This window comes from Chanos chanos, chromosome 1, assembly GCF_902362185.1.
Source record: "Chanos chanos chromosome 1, fChaCha1.1, whole genome shotgun sequence".
Classification (NCBI taxonomy): domain Eukaryota; kingdom Metazoa; phylum Chordata; class Actinopteri; order Gonorynchiformes; family Chanidae; genus Chanos; species Chanos chanos.
Genome location: NC_044495.1, coordinates 26,541,042 through 26,567,210, shown reverse-complemented (window position 1 = coordinate 26,567,210; position 26,169 = coordinate 26,541,042). Strand labels below are relative to the sequence as shown.

Genomic DNA, 26,169 nt, shown 5'->3' with positions numbered 1-26,169 from the left:
CATTTCATCTGTTAATTTGCTTGGTTTACACATCTCTTAATGGAAGTTCCAGGTGGAAACAAGTTACCAAACAGCTGATGTGCTCACAACATGTCCCTTCCTACAGCAGCTGTAAACAAGAGAGAAAATGACTTATGGGGTCGCTATGCCTGTCACTATTGCTTTTGTTTCACCCTGCGCCTCATTTCCAAGTAAACACAGCTCTCGACATGAAGTGTACAACAGTAGCATATTGAGCAAACTGAAATGCTGAGCTGTTGTCAACCCATCACTTGTATACAGATGCTCCATCTCAGAGATGCCCTCAAGCATCTGTTAAGATGCAACAGTAGCGTTAACATTCAGTAAAAATCAGCATGCTCTGTCCAGCAGCGCTCTTCCCATTCAATAAAAGTGCAGTCTGGCACTAAATATAGGCATTTTTGTTGGCTTGTGTGGAAGTAATTCCAGTGTCAGGAAATGGCTTTTGTGAAAAGAAAGACATCTATTGCTCTCACAGCGGTTCACATGACGTACGTTACATTATACCTATTCTGATTTATGAAGCTCAGAGCGCGATAAAAGATTTGCTTTCTGCTCTGTTTAGACACACATTGTTTGCTCTGGGAAATGAAGGGAGCTTAGTAAGTGATGCGTGCATGTTCTACATTGACGTGCAATGTGCGCTGGTGGACTTTAACCAGTCATATGACCTGCAAATGTCATCAAAAGTATGCATTAGGAGGCTACTGGATATTTAAATGAGATTAACACGGAGGGACATGTGAGAACCTGAATCAGGGAGTCTCCTGTGGTGTAAAAGAAATGGCTTTTGATATCAGAGCTGCCTCTGTTAGCACTGCTAGAAAGATGCATCATTTGACATGAAGGTTCCTGCCCAAAGGAACGGTGGGTACATCCTTAAGGGAGGGACTGTCCACACCTCCACCTCACCACAGATGAACCAGCTCTTGCTCTCAAGCATACTCCCGTCAGACTTTTGGCATGAATGCCCAAACTGTTAATTAGGACATCGTGACGCCACAGACAAGTGCAAAAATAAAGGGTTGCTGAGTTTGACTCAGACATATATATAAGCCCCTTTGAGTGCAACCCAAAAAAAGGCGGTCCATTATTGGGACCTAAATTACTGTTTTTGGTGTCGTCTCTCTTCAAACAAGCATCTCTGTGCTCTGCTCTGTCAAGCTGATGAATGCCCAGAGACAGAACTGTGTTTTAGACTATTGTCTTGGCCTCCAGAGTGTGGGATCACACATAAGAGGGAAGATTTGAGTGGCAATGGAATACTGTCAAGCCACTTTCAATCAGTGCTTTATTTTGCTGTGTTTGTTCCAGTGCATGTGTTTACCGCAGAGCAAAAATCATAGACCCGTCACTTTCAGCCATCTTGTGCCACATTCGGGGATAACTACCAAAACATATGCTACAGAGCACTGATGAAAATACATGTTTGAAAAGTTTCCCATCCTAGTGTTACATAAGCAAGCTTGAGAGATGAGAGCTTTCAAAGACAATTTCATCACTAGTCAAATTAACTCACTACAAGTACCTCACAGAGGCACAAGGAAATTAAAACTGATGTGCATCGTTCCGGACCTTTCCTATTATTATTTGTTTGCGTCTCTTTGGATGGTCTTTAAAGAGGGCTCATCTGTGGTCTGTTGTCATCATACGTCCGTGTGTCAGTAGACCGCAATAGTCACAAGCAGTCACATCCTTTACTGTGTAGACAAGCAAACCATTAAATGACACAAAACACTTTGTCATGGCCTTCTCACAAAATAAGTGTTTATTTGCTTTTTTGTCTGGATGATGCTCCCAGACGTCTGATGAAATACAATGAATGACGGACTGTGTTTCTGGCTCTGACCAATGGTGAGAGAGCTCAGCTTGCACAATGAGGTCCTTACGGGTGGTCCTAGCATTCTAGCATTCAAAATTTATCCCTACTGTTTTCATCTGCAATGAACCTTTCAGCACAATAGCAGTCTGATCATTTTTAGCCCGGAACAGTTATTCAAACTAATAGGGACATTACGACAAGACAGCATCTCTATTCTCTTACTATATGCCACAGTAAACAAGTAGTGCAGCATTTCCTCTGTAATAATCCGGAACACATCAAGCAGCTGCTGCTTTCAAAATTCTTTATCATTTTATGCTCCACAACGGATGAAATACATAATATCCAAAGGAGCAGAGATACATTTTTTAGATATTAACTTTTTAATGTTTCATAGGCGGAACGTGGTCTTAATACAAATAATGTTAAATCCATATGTATTCTGGCAAAACCCCTATTTTGAATTCCCACTGAATATTTCCACTGGCTGTTCTGCGGCTGTAGCCCTGATTTTGGACTGCGCGAGCTCATATATGAGTCCATAGCAGGTGGTAGCAGAAGCTAATATCAGGAGGAGGGCAGGAACATGAGAGCCAAACTCCAAACTAAGCCAAAAGCTGACAGACGGCTGAAGCAGCCCTCCCACATGGAGCACCATTGACCTGGCCCGTCTTCCCACAGCCTGCATCCACCAGCCCTCACATCCTACTTCCCTTACCACAAGACAACAGGGCACGTAAGAGTCGCCTGTCCCCAGTCATCTTTAATTCAGAAATGAAAACAAACAAACAGAGAGGTCCAGCTTATACCACCCACCCTCACCTCATCTGCTGCTGAACTGGTGGGAGGAACAGAGGGACCAGGAGGACGTGCCATCTCAGGCTGTGGTCATTTCAGCCTCTCAATCAGTGATCCCATTGGCTTTGTGTTGTTTGTGGTCTCTCGCTGTCTGGATGGGGTTTTTCTCTACACACGGCAGCCTCAAATAGAATAACAAAAGATACCATCTAGTAAGGATGAGTCTGACTGAGGAAATGAAAGAACGGGATATTACTCCTCGTGGTATCATCACTTTCAGCTCACATCACTTTTGTGAATAAATATGAAAACAGAATTGTTCTGCCCCTTCGTAACTGGAGATGGTTTAATTAAACCATACATCATCATATAGTACACACACGCATCCACAAAAGGTCATTGAGGGAGCTCGTGTTTTTCTTGCTCATGTTTGTATAACTTGCTGTATTGTCAGGGTTAATTGACCAACAGGGTGCTGTCACAATATATTAACTTTGTGTTGCCACTGCGACACACATTACCCTGTTAGTTCATTTTACTGGGCTCTGCTGTATTCACTCACTCTGTCTTTGCAGCGCATAATCGAAGCAGACGCTCTATCAAACCTCGCCGATTGAGATGTGGAGCGCTGCACTCTACTCTCATGAGGAGCTTGGAACGATTGTTAGCGAGCAGAAAGCTTGTGTCCATACCTCACAGCATGTACAAAACAGTCCTGTCCAACTCACTCTCAGAACAACACAGCTCATACTACATTTAAACGTAATCTAAATGTACTGATTTCCTCAATCTGTTGACTTAGATAAACACCTGATGACAAATACTGAACCAATGCTGAACAAAAGAAACTCAGCTAATACTGAGAGAAAACTGCCATGATTCTACTCTTTCTATGAGATTTGCCCAAAAGTTAGTTCAGTGTTTCTGTCCTCATAGTGTTGCTGATTAGAATTAGTGTTATGTTGTGTGAAATTTAATGTAACATGTGAGGAGCAGGGTTGAAATGCAAGCATGTGCAGCATCTTGGAAAACAGACTATTTACACAAGATTCGCTATTGTCTGGCAGACATGGAATTGTCTGTTGTGTTCATTTTGATATCCTTTTATTGAACAGGACATACAGCTATCTCTATATCACTGAATCTCTCTACCACTGTATCTTATCTATATTCAGAGAAATCGATTTGCTGAGCCAAAGTTTTGATCAGTTTTGAGGATGTTAAGATGAACTCTGAAACATGTCACATTAATTCATAAATTTCCTGAATATTCAAAATATAATGATTACCTGTTTGTCTCCGAGTGACAAAACCAGAGGAAATTCCTTCAAAACTGATAAAAAAGAGTAATCATCACATCTGTTGCCTTTAGTTTAATGTCAGTAACGCAAGGCTGTGCATCTCACCAAATAGATCTTTCTCTATAAAATTAAGCTGTAAAATTCATAAATTGCCGTAGCAAAAAATCGATTTGATTTTAAATGTGATGTGGTGCTATTAATTTGTAGGACACCTCAGTTCAGTTAGCACTGCCTTAAAAGTCAGAGGTGCTATGGACAGAAAGCTAAAAGCGAGGTAGTAAGGTTTTTGTGTCCAATAACTTGGCACTACCAGGTTTCCATTGTCCGTGTTTTGTCTGTTCATCCTGCTGCAATTTAAATCAGGTTTACAAAAAAGCTTTATTCTATGACAAGGGAGAATGTGTATTATGTGTGCCAGATACACACAGCTGGAGACAACTCCTCAGCACCACTCCCTGGCTTGATTGAGCCAAAAGGACACGCTGTGTCCTTGAAAGCAGCAGCAAGATGGTAGACTTATCGCCTGCTTGTTGGCATTCACAGTAGAGAACCAAGTAGGTGTCTCATTGCTCAGCAATGCATTTTGGCCTCCATGCTCTGGATGGTTTTCAATGACAGTGTAAGATTTGATTTGAAGCCTTCATTGGCAGCAAACATACTGGCTATGTCACTCCATTTTCCATTAGTCTTTTCTCTCTCTCTTCCTCTCTCTCTCTGTCTCTCTTTTTTTTTTTGAGGTCAGGGCAACTCTGTAGCGGAATGAGAGATAACCACTGCTTAAAACTGTAAAGCACATGCTTGCTTGGCACTCTCGAGGGAGAATCGACGCTTACACAATGTAGTTAATTAGTGGATGCTTCCATTGCTTTCTGGGACTCAGGTTCTTTTAATTAAGAAACACAAAAGTGTCTTTCAGAATGAGACATGTGCTTGATGAAAAAGATAAGCTGCAGCTTATTGCAATGGCTTTTGAGCAGAGAGCTCATTTGTCACAAACAGGGTACAATCACCAACACAATGATTTTCTAAACACCAGTTCATAAGAGAGGTATTTAATACATTTTAATAGATGAGCAAAAGTAATCTGATTGCAATACCAGGCTGCATCGTTACACTGAAAACTAATGTTGTAATTGTTTACATGCATTAATTTAGTCTCAAGCTCAGTCAGTGCAGTAGGTATAACTCTTTTCTCAAAGAGAGTGTCAGAGCTCCACAGCTGCTACTGCAAGATGCTCTTACTTATCATTTCAGCTAACAAGCCTTACATATGAAACTGCCATTTTCTAGACACATCCATTACAGACTCATCTTTTGTACCACATGGTAGAAATGGTTGGCTAAACTCACCGACACCTCATAGTTCTGCATGGTATCAGAAATCCTGTGATAGCGTCCTCTCTGTCGTCGACTCGAAGAGCAGAATGACATTCTTTATTTACTGTCATGGCCTGATACTGAGGTCAGTAAAGGATAGGAGATAGAATGGGGACACAAAAAAGGGGCAAAGTGGTTAACAGAGGGCTCAGGTCAGGGGCTTTGTAACTGTGATGATGTTTTGGCCGTCAGAGGTATTCTGAGAGATGGAGCTCGGACACCTGTTGACTGACAGAGCGACATTTAAAACTGCTCCCAGTTCCCACTTTTCTGACGGGTTTGTTTTAACATTTGCCTCTTCTGAAGTTTAGCTGATAGAATGGACAATGCACTGGTCAAAACTTCTTCACAAAACAAGCATGTTCATGCTCCTATCCAGAAATTAATTAAAAAATGTATTCTATAAATAAATGAATAAAAAAGGCATTCTACTTCCCGGACATTTGACATTATCTTGGTGGAAGTATTGTTAAATTTTGTCATGTCTGTTTTATCTCAGTTTAACTTAAAGGTGTTTCCATGATAGAATAATGTGTTTTGGGCAATCAATCAGCAATAATGTGTTAGCCGCGTGTAATACATGAGTGAGGCCCGATGGCCCTAAAACCCACAATGCAATGAAATATAGAGTGCCTTGTTATGCAGTCACTTCTTGAGCGGAGACATTCCATACAGATGGTTAGGAAGTTTGAGACCACAGAACAGAGGGGGGGGGGGGGGGGGGGGGGGGGGCGGGGCTCAAAACTCACTGCTGCACAACTGTCACTTCCATTACCACACAGCTCCAGCAAGGCCAAGGGCTGAGGATCCCAAAGTTATTTTAGACCATCACTCACTGTTTTTCCTTGGAGGAGAGTGCTTATCGATTTTGTCAACAGCCCATTGATTTTTTTTCTCTCTCTCTCTTCCACTCTCCCTTTGGGCCCTGGTGAGGGAAATGCTGCCCTGTGCCAACAAATCTAAAGCTCATGGAAGGGAGAGAGAGGGAGAGATAGAAAGAGAGAGGGGGCAGAGAGAGAGAGAGAGACAGAGAGTGAGAAAGAGAGTGAGAGAAACTATAAAACACTTTTCTACTGATGTTTCTTTCAAGTGCCAAAAAGATATAGAGTCCTCAAAGCTTTACAGAGAGGAAGCAAAATGGAGGAATGACTGAAAATGGAAGATTCTATATTTAGCTTTGAATGAGTTGTAACCTCAGTAGATTCATAAAATATCCCAACTGTTGTGGCCACTATGTTTTTTTTTTAAATACAGTATCTACTACAGCTTATTACCCATGCAAATCACACCCCCATCCAAGTGTAAACTAAGAGTATATGTGACCCAGAAATGCAGTGATGTTTTTGGTTTCGAGGTGTTTGATGTTTGATAAACAAGAGCTGTAATTATACAACTCTAGATGGAGGTTTCTTCCGTTACATTTCCACATTATTTCCATCGCATCTGGCTCTTCCCTCCCCCTCCTATACTTCCGAGGCCCCGTTCATGAATCCCTGGACTGTTGATGCTTGTTGTATGGGTGGTTTCAGTCTTTAGTTTAGAGAGGCGTCTCCACGTTTGGCAGCACACTGTTAGAGCCGTCGCTGGCCTGTGGAGCTCAGCAGTTTGCCGGTCTGTCCCTGACAGCACTTAATGCAGCTCTGAGCTGTATTTAGCAAAATCTGGCACTGCAGAGGAAACATCACTTTCATATCATTTCACACCCTGCTCGGAAAGTGGAATACCTTTTTAAGCACAACTCTCTTTATAGGTGCATTTCGTGTATCTTCAACCTTAAAGTGTCGTAAATATGTTCACTGCAGTTGAAACCAGTTGAAATCAGTTAAACATGCTAAAGAACAAGATACGTATGTACATTATTTACTGTTTCTTTTTGCTTTCCCTCTAACCGCTCTACATAAACAATGTAAATAGTTTGAGGTTCAGCAGTGGCATAGCATCAACCATTGCAACAGAAGTGTCAGAAAAATTACATTTCTTTCGAGTAAATAATTAATATTCTCATTAAATCAGGAAATGAGCCCACAATCTTCCATTGGATGATCCTGCTCTCTTACTTCTCAGCTCCTACCATCTCAGCTAAGCCACTGGTGCCCTGTTCCTACTTCCATTCACTGTGAGAAAGCCATTGTTGGAATCCACTTGTTTTTAGCAGTTGTGTATATTGAGAGCCGCAGCCCTTACTATGCTGAATCCAGAATGGAGGAGACCAGCACGAAAGTGTCAAGTTCCTGCAAGTCTCCTGTTAAGAAGGCAGATTGTGAATGTCAGCATCTGTTATTTCCACCAAATTGGCTTAGGGTGTTCACTTGACTGCTGAAATGTCTTCTGAAACGTCTGAGAAGAATCACTACACCACCATGTCTAGACACAGACATGGAAGGAGTTCAGCCACTAATCAAAGCCCCCTAACAGTGGGCAAATTTCAACACTTGTACCATGTACCATTTATTGGCCATTTCATAGAATAAGTTCTTTTTTTATTTCCACCATAAATCACATGTAGATCGACGAAGTAATGGGCTGTGGTCCTCTCAACCTGAGACTGATTGCATGTTGCTAGACATCTCAAAATTGTCTAAGAACGATCATTGTATTTCTGTTTCCACAGTGCCTTCATGGGCCATCATAGCCATTGCTTTTGTAGCCGTCATACTAGTTGTAACATGCTGCTTCTGCATCTGCAAAAAGTGGATATTCAAGAAGAAGAACAAGAAAAAGGGCAAAGACAAGGGCAAGAATGCAATCAACATGAAGGATGTCAAAGATGGTGCCAAAACCGAGGTAAAGACATTTTGTAACCGCTATTTTGCTTAGTCTATGACTTCTCAACCTCAACTGATTATTTAGTATAGAGTCATTTCCAATGTGGCAGCAAGTCTTATATTGTTTTTATATCATTCTGTGAAATGTAATTTTTATTTGTTTTCTGGTTAGTTCCAAGAACCCAATATCAAATTATGGTCAGCAAAAGGAGCTCACAGTGAGATCTGCATTTAGTTAACAATGTTGCTTCACCACTGACTCTATTTACAGGGCTGTGTTGGAAAACCTGGCTCAAAAGTATTGAATCTCTCTGATCCTTTTAGTTTTTGCTTAATGAACAATGGACATTTTAGTGTGCTGATGGTACGCTGTGTGATGAAGTGGTATCAACCCAGAGAAATGACGGTAGCTAATTAAACATGGAGGGGAGTAAATTAATTCAGCCCTCCCTTTCTAATGCACTCAGAAATTATATGGAACACTGGCACTTTAACCCTTGTTAGCATACTAATTGCATTAACAGAATCGCAATACTACACTTCTAACAGAATAATTCTCAAAGTCTGTGTAATTCACAGTGTGAGGATTGCCTTTGAGTCCACACTGACACAACTCACTTCATGAGTTGGAAACAATGATTAACATAGAAGGCAATGAAGAGCAAGGAACACATAAGCTTTAAATGGGAATATAACAAAGGGTCAAACTTCTAAAGTTTTTATTCAAGGCTATACCAATTTGATCAGAGTATACCAGAAAGTCAGCACTTACCAGATGCCTGCAATGGATCAGCAAATATGTAAGCAAGCTGTTTGTGAAGTTCTGTGTGGATCAACACAACAGTATGACAGAACAGAAGTTGAATAGTTGTCCAAAATCACTCAGTCTTACTCAGAATCACTGTCTTTTTAGACACAAACATGTTGCTGACAAGATTACTTACGACGGCTCCTGTAAATTGAGCAGTGATTTGTTTTAAATTACAAAATTAAAGACACAGTAGATTATTCTAAACAAAGTCAACAGCAGCCAGTGTTGGTTCCCTTTTTTCTATGACAACACATGCTAATATACAAACATGCAGCCTGTCGGTACCGCTACACCAAATAAATGGTAGTGACTGCTCCACACAAAAAAGACTCCATTCACTCCCTGGCAGAAATGGGGCCTAGAGCTCCTCTGTAGTCATTTCTCCTGGTGTGCCCAGACTCACGTGGTTACCTCTATGTGTGGTTGTTTTAATTTGTGTTTCTTCCTTCTATGTCCTCCTTATCTATGTTGTGTCTGATGACTGTGCGGGATTGGCACTGGCGGTAGGTTCCCAATTGCTGTTGGATCTTCTTAAGCCTGCTGCTCTGATGTTCAGTAGCTTCTTGAAAACAACTTACTCCTGTAGAACGAATTATATGTAACCATGCATACAGTTCATTTATGTCTACAAATATATATGTGTGTAATTCTGCATATGCACATATATATGTCTAAGAGAAAAAGCAGTGGGTTTGCTTTGACAAGGTTGAACCATATTGATTTCTCCTTTCAAGTCAAATATGCCCATGTACAATGATTAAGGTGCCAATTATTTCAGGTTATCCTTTTATAAATGGAAACAGAGTGAGGGTTTAATCATTACAACTGCATATGTCTACTGCTATCAGTAGCCCCAGTACTGTCCACTTCAACATGACAAAATCCACATAGAGAATGCCATTAATTGAACATTAGCTCATTAGCTGAACAAAATATAAAGGGCAGATATTTATAGCTATGATGATCTAACTGTTCGCTAACTGCTTTGCAGAGGTAAGTAGTATCAAAGGTAAAAATAAATAATACATTTCAGGAAAGAATGGCCTCATTTAATAAACCTGTTTCCTTAGGGTATAGTCTGGCCTTAATCATTTTATTTGCCTTTTGATTACATATCACACATATCAGGGAAGTCCAATGGGCTTGGAACAGAACAGAAATCAATTTTGTTCAGCCTTGTTGCTTTCACACCAATAACCTGACAACTAATAGGACAGGCCCCATATACATTACGACCCCTTGTACGAACACCTTCTGCTAGCATGATGCTTATAGCTTCCATCAGCGTGGTGGTAACACATGCAGCTGAGGGTTATGACAATGCAACCGTGTATCCGAGAGTTACGCAAGTGAGAATGGGGGGGGTCACTGAAAGAGCACCGTTCTGTATTACGAGAATGCCCTGCATGCTTACTGATGACAAAGACTGACCTTTTGGAAGGCAACTTTCACACTGAATGAACTGAGAACTCTTCAATCGCATGCTTTCCAATCTCAATCTCAATCTGCGGTCCCCTCCCCTTGATTCTCCCCACTCACCACCCCCCACCACTTCAGATTCAGGGTAGTAGTCAGGGAACTCTTCTATCATATGCCATTCGTGACATTTCCCCATTGATTCGTTTTCAGTCAGAAACTGATCTGCTTGAATAGCATCAAGGGAATTGTCCACTGTATTTGGGAAACATCTCCTCTCCTCAACCCCAATCTGCTTGTGCCCATTATTTCCATCCTTCTTTCAACGCATTTGATTCCCCACCTCTTCCCAATGAGACTTAGAACGTCCATAGATTGATTGATTGAACATATCAGGGGGTTACAGACCAAAGCTAGTGCATTTACCAAGCATGTCATGGTGTTGACCCCTATGGTATTTTAGTGCTTGCTCCCCAAAAAGAGAGGCAGCTTTTACAGGGGCGAGCTGTCCAGGCAGGCCCGGGGCGCAGCTACTTGGTGGCTGGCACGAGTGTCAAGCGGAGGGGACTGACTCTTGGTGGGTGTCTCCTTCAGGCTTTGAAGGATGAGGATGATGCTGAGACAGGGCTGACCGATGGAGAGAAAGAGGTGGAGCCCAAGGAGGAAGAGAAACTGGGCAAATTACAGTACTCCTTGGATTACAATTTCACCGAGAATACGGTAAGGATCTGCCACCGAATCTCAGTGTATGTGGTTTTTGAGAAAAGAGGGAAAAAAAGTTCTTGTAAGTATGGTCAATGTCCGATGTAGTGTTTTGTTTCATTCCATTTTCCAGTTCATGAATCATTTGAAGCTGTCTGTAAATATAATGCATGACATACTTAAGCTGTTGTCATAGCTTGTGTTTTTAGATGTGTTTTTAGATGTGTTTTTATCAAACACATCTCAAGGTGAATCACTCTGTTTATATCAGAGGTTCTAAAGGGATCATACCAGTCTGGTTTTGGTCTGAATTATCCCTTTTCCACTGTAAAATTTCCCCTCTGAGTGAGGTTGCTCATTTGACCTCAACAAAACGGTGGCTGAACCGAAACTCATCTGTTTGTTTCTCTCAGTTGCTGAGACTTAAAAGACTTGAGAAGCAGATAAACTTCTCTCTGGCAGACGTTGGCTGACAGATAATAGAGGCAGTGTGGGAAAGCATCACTGTCCCTTGCAGAGTCCGCATGCAAGCTGCCAGAAACAAACCTGACAGGCTGAGATTATCCACCCGCACCCATCACTCTATTCAGGCACAAAGAAATTAGAGCTTTTTATAACCACAGCGATACCAGGGCATTAGTCTTTAGTATATATACGCTAGGTAACTGTTCAGCAATGACTGGAATCAAGATGCAGGATTGGTTCAATTTGGTTCATAGCGCAAAAGCTCTGAGATTTAATAATTATTGCAAGTTTCAAAAATAGTAGTCCATTAAACAAAGCAGTACACTGATAGCATTCCCAAGATCACCATTAGAGATGTACACAGAAGGAAACGAGACCACAGAGCGAAGGAGCTGCAGACAGGAAGAAAACACAGCAGACTAAACAGTAATGCACAGGGCTCAGGGGCTGCCACACAATAGCATGAAACACAAAGCCAACTGAGCTACATCAGGCTGACCCAGTTTCAGCTCAATAACAAGCACCAGAGAGAGGGAGAGCAGCTAAGTCAAGCTCCTGTGCCTTCCCCTGTCTACCTTTAAATTACACTGAATAGACCTGCCAGGAGGACAGTTCAAGGCACATTGTGGCAAGGGAGCTAGTTCAGCAGCTTTTGCCCTTCACCATGCACTTTTGGGGTCATCGACTAAGCCCAGGTTTTGCTTAAAAGTAATCTTCCCTTTCCAGCTCAGCTGGGCAAGGCTGATCTGACTGGAAAGAGAAGATGAAAAGAGATTGTACATGCTTAAAAGTCAAAGAGATGCACACGTGATCAGCACTGATGCAGGATGGCCATCCAGGCATGAGAGAAACTGACTATGGCTTACTAATGAGAGTTATAGTATAAATGGACTGAGGAGACCAAATGGGGGCTTTAAGGAAGATCTGTCAGCTAATATGACCATCTCAGTGTTTCTAATAGAATCTCCCTTAACCACAAAAATGGAGCCAATGACCACTCATTGTTAATCTTGAAGAGCCATAAGTAAAAATGTCTTATCCTAATAAAATGTTTTCAGTAAACCTTTGTGAGTGAAAACTGAGCTTACAGCTACCAGTGTCTAAAGACAGATTAAGTGTATTTAATATGGAGATGCTGGTGAGCTGAAAAAAAGACAGTGTCTCACAAATCATTCACTCTAAAAGCTATACAAGAATTTCATATACAGCGGAGTAGCCTAGACAATAACTAGTCAATATTAAAAAGTACAAAGTTAATACACAATATATGAGAGCACTATTATGGTTTAATTTCAGATGATGTGCTCTCAGATACTGAAGAAAGTACTGGCATTAGGAGGTTTAGTTTTGACAAAATGTGTTTTGACATTTCATAGTTGTATGGCTAACATTTAACCTCTCTGAACAGCTATGCTGAAATCTAATTGACAACATGTCACGACGAATGGTCACACTCTCGTATGATCAGTGGCTCGATTCACATTATGCGTTTAACCTATCAAAAGGGGACACTGTTTTTACTGTCAACTAGAACACAGAAGTATCACTTTGTACTACCAATACTCTGTGCACGACTTAGTTTACTAATATGTTGAGACAGCTACATAGACAGACATTTCCACATTAATTCAGTGAGTCCCTCTGCTTTTAAGAAACCCTGTGAGTCTGTAAGCAACACTGATGCTTCTTGAGATGCATAAAAGTAATGTATGGAGAATGGTGTGCATTATCTTGGGTGCATTGTGCAAGCCAGAAATATCTATTGCACTGGAGGACTTATTCATCCCCACAGTTTTCTGGTGCGATTTGGCTAATTGGTAGGTGGTGTGTGTGTGTGTGTGTCTGTGTGTCTGTGTGCAGTATTTCCATGCTCTAAATGGTGCTGAGCTCTCATGCTGAGCTCCGAAGCTCACCTAAACCTTTTCTGACCCGAATGACCACTGATTTAGTTTCCATGGTACGGACTATGATGAACAACCTAGCAACAGTTTGTACTGATTTTTTTTAACTAGAATAGGTACCACAGTATTTTTTTTTCCAAGAGAAAAGCAGGATACACACTGGAACTTAGAGGGTAGTGATTAAATCCTTGGCACTGGCATTCACCATCTCACTTTGGCACCTTTTCTCATGGTGACATCGTGCTGAATGCTGTGCCATTGGCAAGGTCTTGACAGCTGTGGTGCGCTCCATGCCTGAGTGCACTGGTCGCCCTCCAGATTGGCCACTGATGGCTGTCTGATGGGAAGTTGATTGACTGACTGACTGGCCCAAGAGGCCATGAAGGAGCTGTTCTGACTGGCAGGTCAATCAGGCTCTCAGGCCTCCCTGTGTGCCTATCAATTATCGGCCTGATGCAGGCAGAGAGGCCCTTTAACTCCACGCTTGACATCACCTGACCCCTGCGCTTCTTTTAGCTTCGGCCTGTTTAAAGTGTATGCTGTCTCCAGCACTGAGAAGCACACAACACACTGAAAGGCTTTCATATATATCCTACTTTTTCACTCTTCTTATTAATCTGAAGATGTGCCAGATCTTCTGTTGGTGTAATGAGAGGAAGGAGGCATGGCCTACTTTTCTTTAACATTTATGCTGCTTAAGCAAAACAGTGCAGTTTATATCATCAGTGGCTAACCTAAGACTCTGTTTTACACACACACACACACACATAAACACACACACACACACACTTACAAAACTGATGAATGCTGTTGGGAGCCATGATGTGGGTCAGGTGGTCTTTGTGGGTATGTTGCATTCACATATTTGTCTTGTGCCCTCCAGCTTATAGTGGGTATCATCCAGGCGGCAGAGCTGCCTGCGATGGACATGGGAGGTACTTCAGACCCCTATGTCAAGGTCTACCTGCTTCCTGACAAGAAGAAGAAGTTTGAGACTAAGGTTCATAGAAAGACGCTGAATCCTGTTTTTAATGAGCAGTTCACCTTCAAGGTAAGATAAGCACTATATTTATCACCTAATCACACATGAATCACGACTTTCCAGGTATCCACAGGATGAATGATAGAATGTTAGGAACAAACTGTCATACAAAGGTGAACCCACATTAGATTCTTCTGCATGGTGAAGAAATAGAAACATTTGTCTTGAAAAGAGTTCGAATAACAAATTAAATAACACCTCTATATTGGAAAACCAGATTTGTCTCAAGATTTCATTCCTTATCCAAGGGACTGTTTCATTGACAGTGTCATCCACAGTTTATGAAATGGAGAGTTTTGTCAAGGATTTTGCAAAGCTACCTTTGATGATATATTTTGCTGAAAATGCTGCATGAAATAACCTCAGCTTCGAATCAAAGAGACTATTTTGTTTTTATGTGGTGCTTGTTTTCACTGACGTTTTGTTCTCATTCTGTTTTCTCAGTCTCGAATATTTCACATGCAATAGCCACAGTGTTGCACCTTTGTCATCTAATCACAAGTGCTGCTGTTATTTAAATGAAGCAGCTAGAGCGCTGGTGTGATAGCGTCAAGGACAAAATAGCAACCCCCCTCTCTTATCTCTCTCCTAGCCAATCAAGCAGTTTGTCACCATGTTGTACCAAGTTCTCCAATATAATGAGTTTTGTCTGGAAAACAGCTCAATTGTAGGCAATCAAGAATCAAATCCTAGACAATCCCCTTCCTACAGTCCCATATTTCATCCCTTCATTTTACTAGTACATAAGGCTCCTGTCTGGCAGTCAAGGACAGCTCTGAGGAGAAGATTGAATTGTAATGTTCCGGAATGGCTCTCTTCCACAAACAACCATTTCTCATAATGGATGTATAATTACCAAACTTCCTTGCATACATCAGCATGTTTAGACTTGTAACCAATCTTGGTGTAATTTTTTGTTGGAGGAGTTGCAAGGCACTGGATCTAATTGCTTTGATTAACTTGCATTTGATATGACCTTGAGAACGCTGTAAATGATACAAATGTCATACCTTTTGTTTTGTAGCTTTTACAATGGTTTCACCTCGGTCCTCTTTAGGTCCCCTACACTGAACTAGGAGGTAAGACTCTAGTGATGACGGTGTATGACTTTGACCGCTTCTCCAAGCATGATGCCATTGGAGATGTGAAGGTGCCCATGAACAAGGTAGATTTCAGCCATGTGACAGAGGAGTGGAGGGACCTCCAGAGTGCTGAGAAGGAGGAGGTATGAGTCAGTTCCACATGAAAACATGAGTAAATACTCTATTTGTTCAGCATACCTGATCTCAGTCTAATTAGAGCAGCACAGCTATTTGGTGTGGAAGAATGATAGCAGAGGATTAGTAGAGCCAATAAGGAGCCATCTCCAAGCTACAGAAGGTTCAGAAAATGGTGTAATCCTTCGGGCTGTTGCAACTGCTGGGGTCTTCAGTTCTACAGACTTTGATTGTCTACGTGATCTAATTGCTAATGAGTCACTGTATCATTAATTTCCTTAGTAATAATCTCTGACTATCAAGAACAAATGTGGTAAAATAACAAAGTTATATTGTATTAACTGCAAAATTACTCTCCTGTGATCATTAAGGAATGCCTAACTGCAGGTCTGGGTAGGTTCCAGGTTAGACTGAGTTATCAAGAGGAACTGCTTGAGTTGAGGGTTATCCATCTCCCATGTAAATGTCACTTAATCAGGCCTCAATGCCCCCTTTCTATTAATAAAATTATGCTTTCCCAAGCAGTGACTTGAAAGATTCAATTTTCATGGTAAATGTCATGGAGTATAGCATTTAAACACAGGTTGCTAGGGGAGCCTTGTTTTCTGTGCTATGGTCGCTTTATGTAAAGGTTAATTATAACGCTGTCAAATGCCTTGTGATGCCAGGAGTTGAAGGGCATCTGCACACAGTGAAGGTTGTGGCTAACTTGCTGCAGTATTATTCCATATCACACGGTGTATCTGATCATTTCATACATGGCTTGAGACCATGTATTAAGTGCCATTACTGAAACAGATCAAATGAACAGTATTTATGTATCACAACTCCAATGACCCCTTTACTTAAAGTAGCAGTCATTTAAAATAGTAGCCTTTGTGATTAAAACTATGAAGATGGAAACACATTCCTAACACACTTGAAGCACATTCATAAGCACAACATTGATAACTACACAGTGTGAGATTTCAGTTATACACTTATTTTAGATGTTTTTATAACACTGTTATAAATATAGTCAAAACCATTTTAGAGGGCAAAAAAGAATAAGAAGGGAAAAGATGATTAACAATTCAAGATGCAAATAAAATTACTTGAGTACTTTCAGTATTTTGCAGGTTTTGAGTTCACTTTTGTTTCTGTCCATTCCTCGTGTGCTCTTTTGGGTCTTGACTCCTCACCCTTATTTTAAACAGCAAGAGAAACTGGGCGACATCTGCTTCTCTCTGCGGTATGTGCCCACCGCTGGCAAGCTGACTGTGGTTATCTTGGAGGCCAAGAACCTGAAGAAGATGGATGTGGGTGGCTTGTCAGGTAAGTGGAACTTTGCTGGGAGAACTTTGCTGAAGGTCCTCTTGGATCAGCCAGACCCAAGAAAGGTAGACAAGATGATTACCTTGTGCATGTGTCCTAAAGCAGAAATCATATTTTTGAGAAAAAGTTTAATTTGTCTAATATATTTTTGCTGACATTTCTACTTGTGACACATGCATGGCTGTCAAAACTACTTTATGAAAGTCTATCCTTATGCTCAAATGCTTCTGACATCCTCTAAATTACATCCCTTAAAATGGCAACTAAGCTCTCACCTGTTAGAATAGGCTTAACTTTCAAAAACAAGTTTTTTGTGCGCTCATTTTCTTAGCTAACACATGCAGAACAATCCAACATGGCCCCAAGGGCTTCTTCACATAGCCTAAAACCCCTTCTGTTGTGTGGGAGATGCTGCTTCATCACCAACAGTCATACTTAGCTTTGGTGAAAACATGAATACATTTCATGCTGCGTCGCTCAGGGTGTATAAACAATATCTCTCAAGGCATGTTTTCAATTTATTTTTCTTCTTCTAATGCAAAATCTCAGGTCACGATTCAAAAGGGAAAAAAAAAGAATTTCTCTCTTATGAAGAAATAAATCAAGTAATGAATAAATCAGAAAACAAACAAAACAAAAAGATAGTTCACAACTGAGTTTAGGACGGCCATGTCCATTGGGGTGCTTTCCACCCCCCTCGTCAAAGTCCTATTTCACACTGAGACTTCAATGCATGTGGTCAATTCCCCTCCCCTGATGTCTGAAAGCCAGACAGGCTGATGGAGCAGAGCCCACCTGCTGTTTGCTAAGTGGCACAAGCTCATCCTCATCAGCTAGAGTAGCAAGGGTGGCCATTAGAATGCAACTCTCCAGGGCTGACAGCTCACAGAGTCTCTTACTGCCATACATTTGCATGCTAGTCTCAGTCTCGTCATAAGCTGTCTGTCAAGTCTGATCAACCTCTGAGAAAGAGTTTTTAGTTGAAGCAGGTGCACAGAACTAGAGCTTTCAAAGAGCAGCTCCATAATTTAGCACTCCCACTGGGAGTGCCAGTGCAATAAGTGACTACATTTTTTTTTTCTATTTTACCTACTTCATCTCCCAGTTTGGAATCACCAACTCCTCATACTATCATAAGTCACTGTCATGGCACAATCCCTGTGTCCGTCCAGGAAGGCAACAGCTAGCAGATTTATCCTCCAAAACATGCAAATTCTGCTTATTTGCTTATTTTTACCTTTTGTTTAGAAGTGTCTCCATGTTAATGTATCTTTTTGACGAGGGTAATGCTATTTCCCCTTGATTAATATGCAGCTTACCACGTTTGATATATTTTGTATGACTAAGAGCAGTGTGCTAACATGCTATGTGTTATTTTACCGTTCAGCTGTCAGAATTAGCTGTGTACATTTCCTGTCTTCCTATAGATCATTGCATGACTGTCAAACAAGTACCAGTGTCAACATCCAAGAAATAAAGAAAAGACCTCAGGCTGCATTGTACATACAGCTTCAACTTTCATAACTGCCTATTAAAAGTGTGTACAAAATTATCTGGGAGCCCCATTCTGTTGTGTCCTAGATTTGTCACATGGATGAGACAATGGACAGAATCTACAATATTATAGATAATTAGTGAGTATCTAAATAGTGACTCAGATGGAATTTGAAAGGGAGGGCACATAATTGACGGCCTGTAATTTGTCCTTTTCTCTGCTCAAACGCCGTTTACTGAGCCTAATTACTCCTTGGCATACAAGAACATGGTTCTTTCAGTTAAAAGATATGTAATTAGAATTATTTCCTAAGAATGTCTTTCCCTACACACTCTAAGTGACCCATCAACAATAAGCTTTGACATGCCAAACCTCTTTAGAAATGAATGAGAACTAGTAAAACTAATAGGGCAACTATTTGAAGAGGAAATATTACAGTATCTCAGTTTTGATCAGCTCTCACAATAGAGTTTGGTGATTGTAGGAACTGTGATAGGCCCTTTTGAGTGCTTCAGTCCACACTTAGGAGAACTGAAGTCTTAACATTTCACCTTTAGTTACTGCTGCTCAAGCTACAGGGTCATAGCTCAACAAATCGGATTAGTAAATGACTATCAGCGCTATGTGCAGTTGACAGTACATTAATCCGACCACCAGGAGGCTCCTCTGGGTCATGACTGTAGACCTCTGGCCCCACAACTGCATTTGTGTAATCCACTGAAAACATACCACATCAGAAAAATTGACCAGTTTTATATTTGCTTTGTCATTTTCTATATCTTTACGCCTTGAGTTAAGACATGAAATAAAACCATCCATGCCTTAGAGCTGTTGCCATGGTTTGATCACCATCCATCTTCCTCCTGCGCACAAAGAATAGGCTTCCGTGGCTGTTCTTATATATCATAAAAATATGAATGGCAATGTGCTGTTCTTTTGATAAGAGGCACAAGAAGACCTGATGCCTGTAAGCATTACACCTTACAAAGCTGTTGTAATACCAGTGTGCTTGTTTCTGTTCTCAGCAATTTGCCACAGTGTAAGACAATTGTGTAACAGGTATCAAAAACCAAAATTCAGTCACAGTGTTGCTAGGCAACCCTACAAAATGAATGAGGTCATAAAAAAATATATAGTTAACTTTCATACTACACTGGACTACTAAACAAGGTCTATATTTTCATCAGAATTTACCTAAAATCATGACAGAACATATTACAACTTAAAATCTATTGATGTTGCTCAATAGACAGAATGTATACTCCATGGATCCAGATCATGTGGCAGAATATATATGTGCTTCTGATGTACCCAAGAATCATATTATCACATATTCCCCTCTGTTCATAAGAAAATATTTCACCTCCAAACCTTTGCGATAGAGCCAACAACAGAGACAAGGTTCTCAGTTGTTATGTACTGTCTGGCGCGCACTAGTGAGTTGCAGAGATCCAACTGTTCTTAGTTAATCATTCTCTCATGAGGAGTGAGGAGAAACTGGACTCTCGTTGATTGATTTGTGGCATGCACACCACCTCACCATGTACGGGACAAGCAAGTGTGAGATCACCTCCTAAATGGGGAGCAGAGCAAGCCATTTCTATACAGCCCTGCTTTTGGTTTGTTTGGTTAGTGAGTGTAGATGCTTGCATAATGTGCTGTCAGAAAAAGTAGGCAGGAGTTTTGTGCTGCCTTACTCCTAATATGGTATGGGTGTTGAGTTCAGGGCACCTTCCAGGGCCTCTCTCCCTCTCTGTCTCTGTGCCTGTGGAATGCTGCACTCAGGCTTTTCCTGTGGAGATAAAGAACATTTAGATCAGTTGAAATACGAGGCGGGGATTTGGAAATGCCAGAGATTTTTTATCCCTTCCTGAGCCTAAAGAAAGAGAAACAGAGAAAAGGAAAAAGGGAAAAAGAACAAGGGATGGAAAACCAAAAGAAACTGGGAGAGAGTGAGAGAGAAAGAGAGCGAGAGATGCTCTGAGAATAAATATGAATTCAATTTGTCTGAAATCTCCTAACTTGGTATTTGTTTACAAAGTTAAAGAATCTGCTTTCTGAACAAAGCTTTTTATGAGCAAAGGCATGATACTTGAAGTATGTTGCCAGAAAGGGACTGTTGAGTAGGTCTGGATAAATTGATAGTGATATTTTTATTCTGCGACGTATTTAACCTTCATGATGCCCTCATTCATCCATGCAGTTGCTGTCAAGACACTGTAGGATTTTAGGAATTCTGGAATGGAGATAATTATTTTATGACTTTGAAAACATATTTAACCCATATCTGCTTCAGCAGACTTGCATGTAAATGATTATGATTATCAGTCAGATGATATAGCATTACAGAAATGCTGAAGACTTCAACAAACTTGTATAAACTCTTAATGCCATCTGATTACACACAGATACTTGTATAGCTTTTACAGGGATGACTCTAAATCAAAAGGTAATTGGTTGTTTGTAAATATGAAAAGCAGTGGGTAGTGGAGCTGGAGATAGAGGCAGTGATGGGAAGTGCTAATGCTGCGGCCCAGAAGATTCTCATTTAGATAGTAGTCGGTCCATCATCCCTCACTCTCAATACACACACACACACACACACACACACACACACACACACACACACACTGTCCTTTCTCATCACAGAGCTCTCCTTCACAGTGGGAAAATATTCAACATCATTATGATCTCTGGCTCTTTGGACAGATCTTTTCCTCTTTTCTTGTGCTAGGTTGTACTGCACAGGGATATATGTTTCCTCCTCCCCCAAGTCAGCTGACACTCTGCATCTCTCTAAATTGGATAAATGATTAAAGGAGTTAAGCTCGACCAATATTTACTACTGCTAGCAACCCTCCAGATGTTAGCAGTGAAAACTTTATGCAATACTGACCATGGCCATCTAACTATTGTGATAATGGCTACAGCATATGGAACACAGAGACAGATCTAAGAAAAAAAAAATAGCAACCTGTTCAACATTTCATCAGATGCAATGACCACTCCCATACTCATTAACTGCTTATTCACTGTGCATTAATTTTGGTGATTTTCACTGTGGTCATGTAGCTTCACAACTGTGGACATATGTGCTAAACCTTGATGGGTTTTATCTTAGTTTTGCAACACAGTGATAAAGTTGACATTCCTCTTCTGGCACGTGGGAAACTAAATTGTTAATGGTAATGTTTGATGCCTGCAAGCTAGCATCAGTCACAAACCTTCCTCTGTTAGCAGTGATTGCTGAAGGAACACTTGTGTGAACATTTAGGTACTTTAATTAGTAAGTCACACAATAGGCAATGCCACAATAGTTTCTATTACAACTGAAGCGCCCTCATTACAAAAGCACACATGCGTAAAAAAAGCAGTGATACAATAGTGTGGCAGTGGAACAGTGACTGAAACAGTTTAACGTTTGCTTTGTTATTTATATTAATATTTTAACATTATAATTTTTTTTGTATTAATATATTACATTATTATATTATGTGTACTCATATGGATTTATATCTAATCAAGTTCGAGATACAGTTGGTTTGATCTGCAAAACAGCTCTGAAATCATGATCTCAATTGCTGTGAATATGCCAGAGAAATACAGGACTGAATCTCCTTATCATACTTAAAGCTGGCTGTTTACAGAGAGGTCCCTATTCTCATTTTGGCTTTCATGTTCACATAATTAACCTTAAAAGGATATCTGAGTGAAGATTTAGTGATCTGGGAAAAGCTTTACTGAAAATCACTTCACTACTTTTAAGATCACTTTGTCAGTTACTGAATTCTTGTAATTAACTGGACCATTATCAGTGTTAGGTATGTCAAAAAGATTTGCGCTTCAATACCCACCAAACTTCCCTCAACAAGCAAAAAGGTTTTGGATCTAGATTATCTGCAGACTATTGCTCTGTTCTATTATAATGGTAAAGTGAGCATGCTTGAGCTAATTACCACAGGTGCTAGCAATAAGAGTTGATTAGGGCCAAATTGAAAACCTGTGTTTTGTCAGTGTTGGAGACTGTTGCATGAGATGCTGTTTCCATGATACTGTCAGTTTCGAATTCGTGTAATTGTCATCTCCTGCATTGTGCAAGGTTTTAAATAAATTCAATATTGTTGGAACTATCAAATCATACTAATATCATTTTTGTCTCAAGACATTTTAAACAGTTCAAGGGCCCAGAGAAGGTACTAGATCTGTTAGGATGAATAAATACAGGTTTCCATTCCTGGAGGGTACAGTGAAAGGACTTGCTTCTGTTTCATGAAACCTGGGTTGATGTGGGCATTAAACATTCATGCAGTATATAACTTGTCTGTAATTTTTTAAGTCTTAGCACATTGCAAAGACCTGAATTAGCACTCTTAAGGAAATTATTTTGAGTGGCAGCATAGTATTTGTGGGCCAATATGAAACAAAGTGTTTTGTTTTTTGTTTTTTGTTTTTTTCTCACAGACCCCTATGTGAAAATCCATCTGATGCAGAATGGAAAGAGGCTGAAGAAGAAGAAGACGACAATCAAAAAGAACACCCTCAACCCTTACTACAACGAGTCCTTCAGCTTTGAAGTGCCATTTGAACAAATCCAGGTAACGGCTCGTACAGACTGAACTGTTTTCCGTGGAGAATGCAACTGTTCTCACTTAATGACTTTAACATATAGTGGGACACTGGATTGATAAGATAAAGAATGTCACGGTTTAAAATTTATAGAGGATGAAAAGCCTCTTGTCCTCCCTCTAATGGACACTACTAGAGAGGGTGTGTGATGCAAATCTCTGTAAAATCTAGGTTGCCTTTAAGTTTCATAAGCTGATGTGAATGCAGATTGTGCTGGACTTTGGTGGTCGGGAAGAATGAATTGCAGTGAAGAGCATCAATACACTGTGCATAGCAGTAATTGCCACAAATTGATTTAGCACTTCACAGCTCAGAAATCACGAGTCTGGCTCCGTGTGCCTTATTTTCAATTCGGAGCTTGTCTGTGTGTTCATTAATCAGGACAATCTACCACCACAAAGGGAGAGATATTTCCCTGCCACACAGGACCCATCTTGACCAGCCTTCCAAAGCACCTAACCCAGACCGACAGTACACTGTGTGTCTCACTGTAGCTGCTTCAATATTTCATTATATGCCAGATTAGCTATGCCTCCTGAGAACAATGAGTTCATGCGTACTTTGATAGCAAGACCAGCTCCCAGCCGAGCCATGGATCGAAACATAATCAGGGCTCTTAAGACGCTAATTCATATTCCCTGCCTGCAAGGCATGTACAAGTCACTGCTTTGAATAAGCACACGCCACGATGGAGCCATTGACCTCGCCACACTCTACCAATCTGGAATGCGTTTACACTCAATCCACTGTAGTTTTTGCTCTGTCTAATGAATTCCACTGGCCTTTATCTAAAGACTGCAAGGAGTGTTTATCTACCTCATCGCTTCATAATGGTACACTCTGTTAGAAAGTGGTATTTGGAAAATTGTTGGATGTGACCTGTTCAATTTTGTCACCACCAGTTTTGATTGGCTGTTTTGTTTTGTTTTTTTCCTTTCAAGTACTTTGTTGATGTACAAATAAAAATAGAAAATAAGAGAGAGGTTGAGATATTAGTTACTCAAAATGTTTACTGATCCGTTCTGAGATGAAAATGGATGTACTCTATCAAGTGGTATAAAATTGAAGTGAAAAGGTCATGCACCTTTTTTGGCACTTTCGAGAATACAGCAGAAGAAGACTCTTTCAAGACCACAGCACTGGCACTGACTAGGATGTGTGCATTATTTGGCAACACATCCTAAGAATCCCTTATGTATCATACATTATTATAATATATTAGCATGGGTTACAGCGCTGCAGTTGTTTACTCATTGTGTTAATTTGACTCCGCTGCATTTCACTGTCTCCATCACTGTATCTTTCCCATCTCCTTTACAGAAAGTTCAAATTGTTGTAACTGTTCTGGACTATGACAAGATCGGCAAGAACGATGCCATCGGCAAGGTCTTTGTGGGCCTGAACAGCACAGGCACGGAGCTGCGCCACTGGTCGGATATGCTGGCCAACCCACGGAGACCCATCGCCCAGTGGCATGTCCTCAAACCTGAAGAGGAGGTGGATGCCCAGCTGTCCGTTAAGAAATAGATCGTGTACCCTGGCTGTGTCGTGCTCCTTAGCCAGTATATGTAAATACCTCAGTGATATATGGGTCCATTCACCGCCATACTCCTAACTCGTCTAACAAATCGCCTTCTTTTCTAATTGTTAATGGTACTTTCAACTTCCCCGGCCCCTAAAGAGTTGTGTTTCTATGTCAGGTTCTGATTCCCTCTTTCCTCAGACAAACTGTCCCTTCCTCATTCGTTCTGACATTACCATGACCTAATCCCCCCCCCTGCCCAACCAAATGCCCCCTTCTTTTAAGCAATATGATCTGTATAGATAGCGCATGACTGAAAGAATTTATTGTACCACAGTTGTATATATCAGTATGCAGACAAAAAAATGATTTCTAGTTTATGTGTTTGTATGTTGTTACCCATTTCCTAATCTGTGTATATCTTGATGTTTTTAATAAGATGTTCTATTTTAAATTATGTAAATGCAGATATAGGAGAGCCGATATTATATATTACAGGATTTAAGAATTCTACCTGCATTCCAGTAAAAAAAAAATATATAGAATTCCAACCTGCAAGATGCTAGTGGAAGTATACTCACATTGTAAAGGATGGTGCCAGGCTTTATGTTTACTTACTGAACCAACGCAGAACTAGATTATATCCATATATTTAAAAATATTAAAACTTAGGCCATTAACTAATATGGTTCCATGAAAAATATGCTGCTGGAAATTATACAAGCACATGATTTCTTATGACTTTTTGTACTTATTTCTCAAGCTGAGGGCCTTTAAGTTTTGTTTCAACCAAAACATTCAGAGGATATGTTAACTGCTGCAAAATAATCTTCTCTTTAATTTCTTTCATGCCAGTCTTTTTTTTTTTTCATATAATACTCTTTTAGTGAAATGAGTCCTCAGTCCTTGTGTTTACTTTTTCCTTTTAAAACCTTTCCTTTCAAAATTCTCTGTTCCTCTAAACCTAACCGTCTCTTTCTGGCCCCTTGTAAACCAACCACATATTAAGTAGTAACAAGCTGTTGCCAATGTGTCCTTGAAGCTTGAGAAACAAAGTTTTGTTAACTGCTTACTTTCAATAGCCTTGTCGTTGGAAATATTTTGTTCAGGATTTGGAGTCCAGTCTCCAAATGGAGCAAGGAGTTTTGACTCTAGCTTTAAGACAAATATTTTTTAGATTAAGCCAATGTCTAAATATTTTTGGTAACTGCATGATTTTTTTTACAATCTTTGCCTAAGGCTGGGAATGGGGGGAGTTCTACTTACACCAGGGGGTGTCTCTTTTTAGAAGACCTCCTTGCCTTCAATCAAAAGGAAATCAAAAGTGATGCAACCATCATGGTTAAAGTATAACTTTGATTGTTAACTGAACAGGTCATTATACAATCAATGTATTTGTATATTGACAAGGATGAAGTGAGTTTCTTAACACTGCCATTTTTAGGGAGGCATTAAATGTATACAAATGCTCTCTTCATGCACACTCCACTTCTATAGTGGTCGTAGCTTTGGTTTATTGGGAACATAGTCTCTGGCCGCAGTGGTGCCCTAAATAGCAGCCTTTGCTTTATGTT

At 40.4% G+C, this 26,169-nt stretch overlaps 1 protein-coding gene across 1 annotated transcript in view; it reads left to right on the top strand.

Annotated features, from left to right (window-relative positions):
• Positions 1 to 24,600, top strand: part of syt1a (synaptotagmin Ia) — a 24,936-nt gene extending 336 nt beyond the window's left edge. The window contains exons 2-8 of the mRNA XM_030779246.1: positions 7,931 to 8,103; positions 10,906 to 11,031; positions 14,263 to 14,430; positions 15,479 to 15,646; positions 16,835 to 16,952; positions 22,909 to 23,042; positions 24,394 to 24,600. Of these exons, the coding sequence (XP_030635106.1) occupies positions 7,931 to 8,103; positions 10,906 to 11,031; positions 14,263 to 14,430; positions 15,479 to 15,646; positions 16,835 to 16,952; positions 22,909 to 23,042; positions 24,394 to 24,600 (1,094 nt within the window). The remainder of the gene's footprint in view (positions 1 to 7,930; positions 8,104 to 10,905; positions 11,032 to 14,262; positions 14,431 to 15,478; positions 15,647 to 16,834; positions 16,953 to 22,908; positions 23,043 to 24,393) is intronic.
• The last annotated feature ends 1,569 nt before the right edge of the window (positions 24,601 to 26,169 follow it).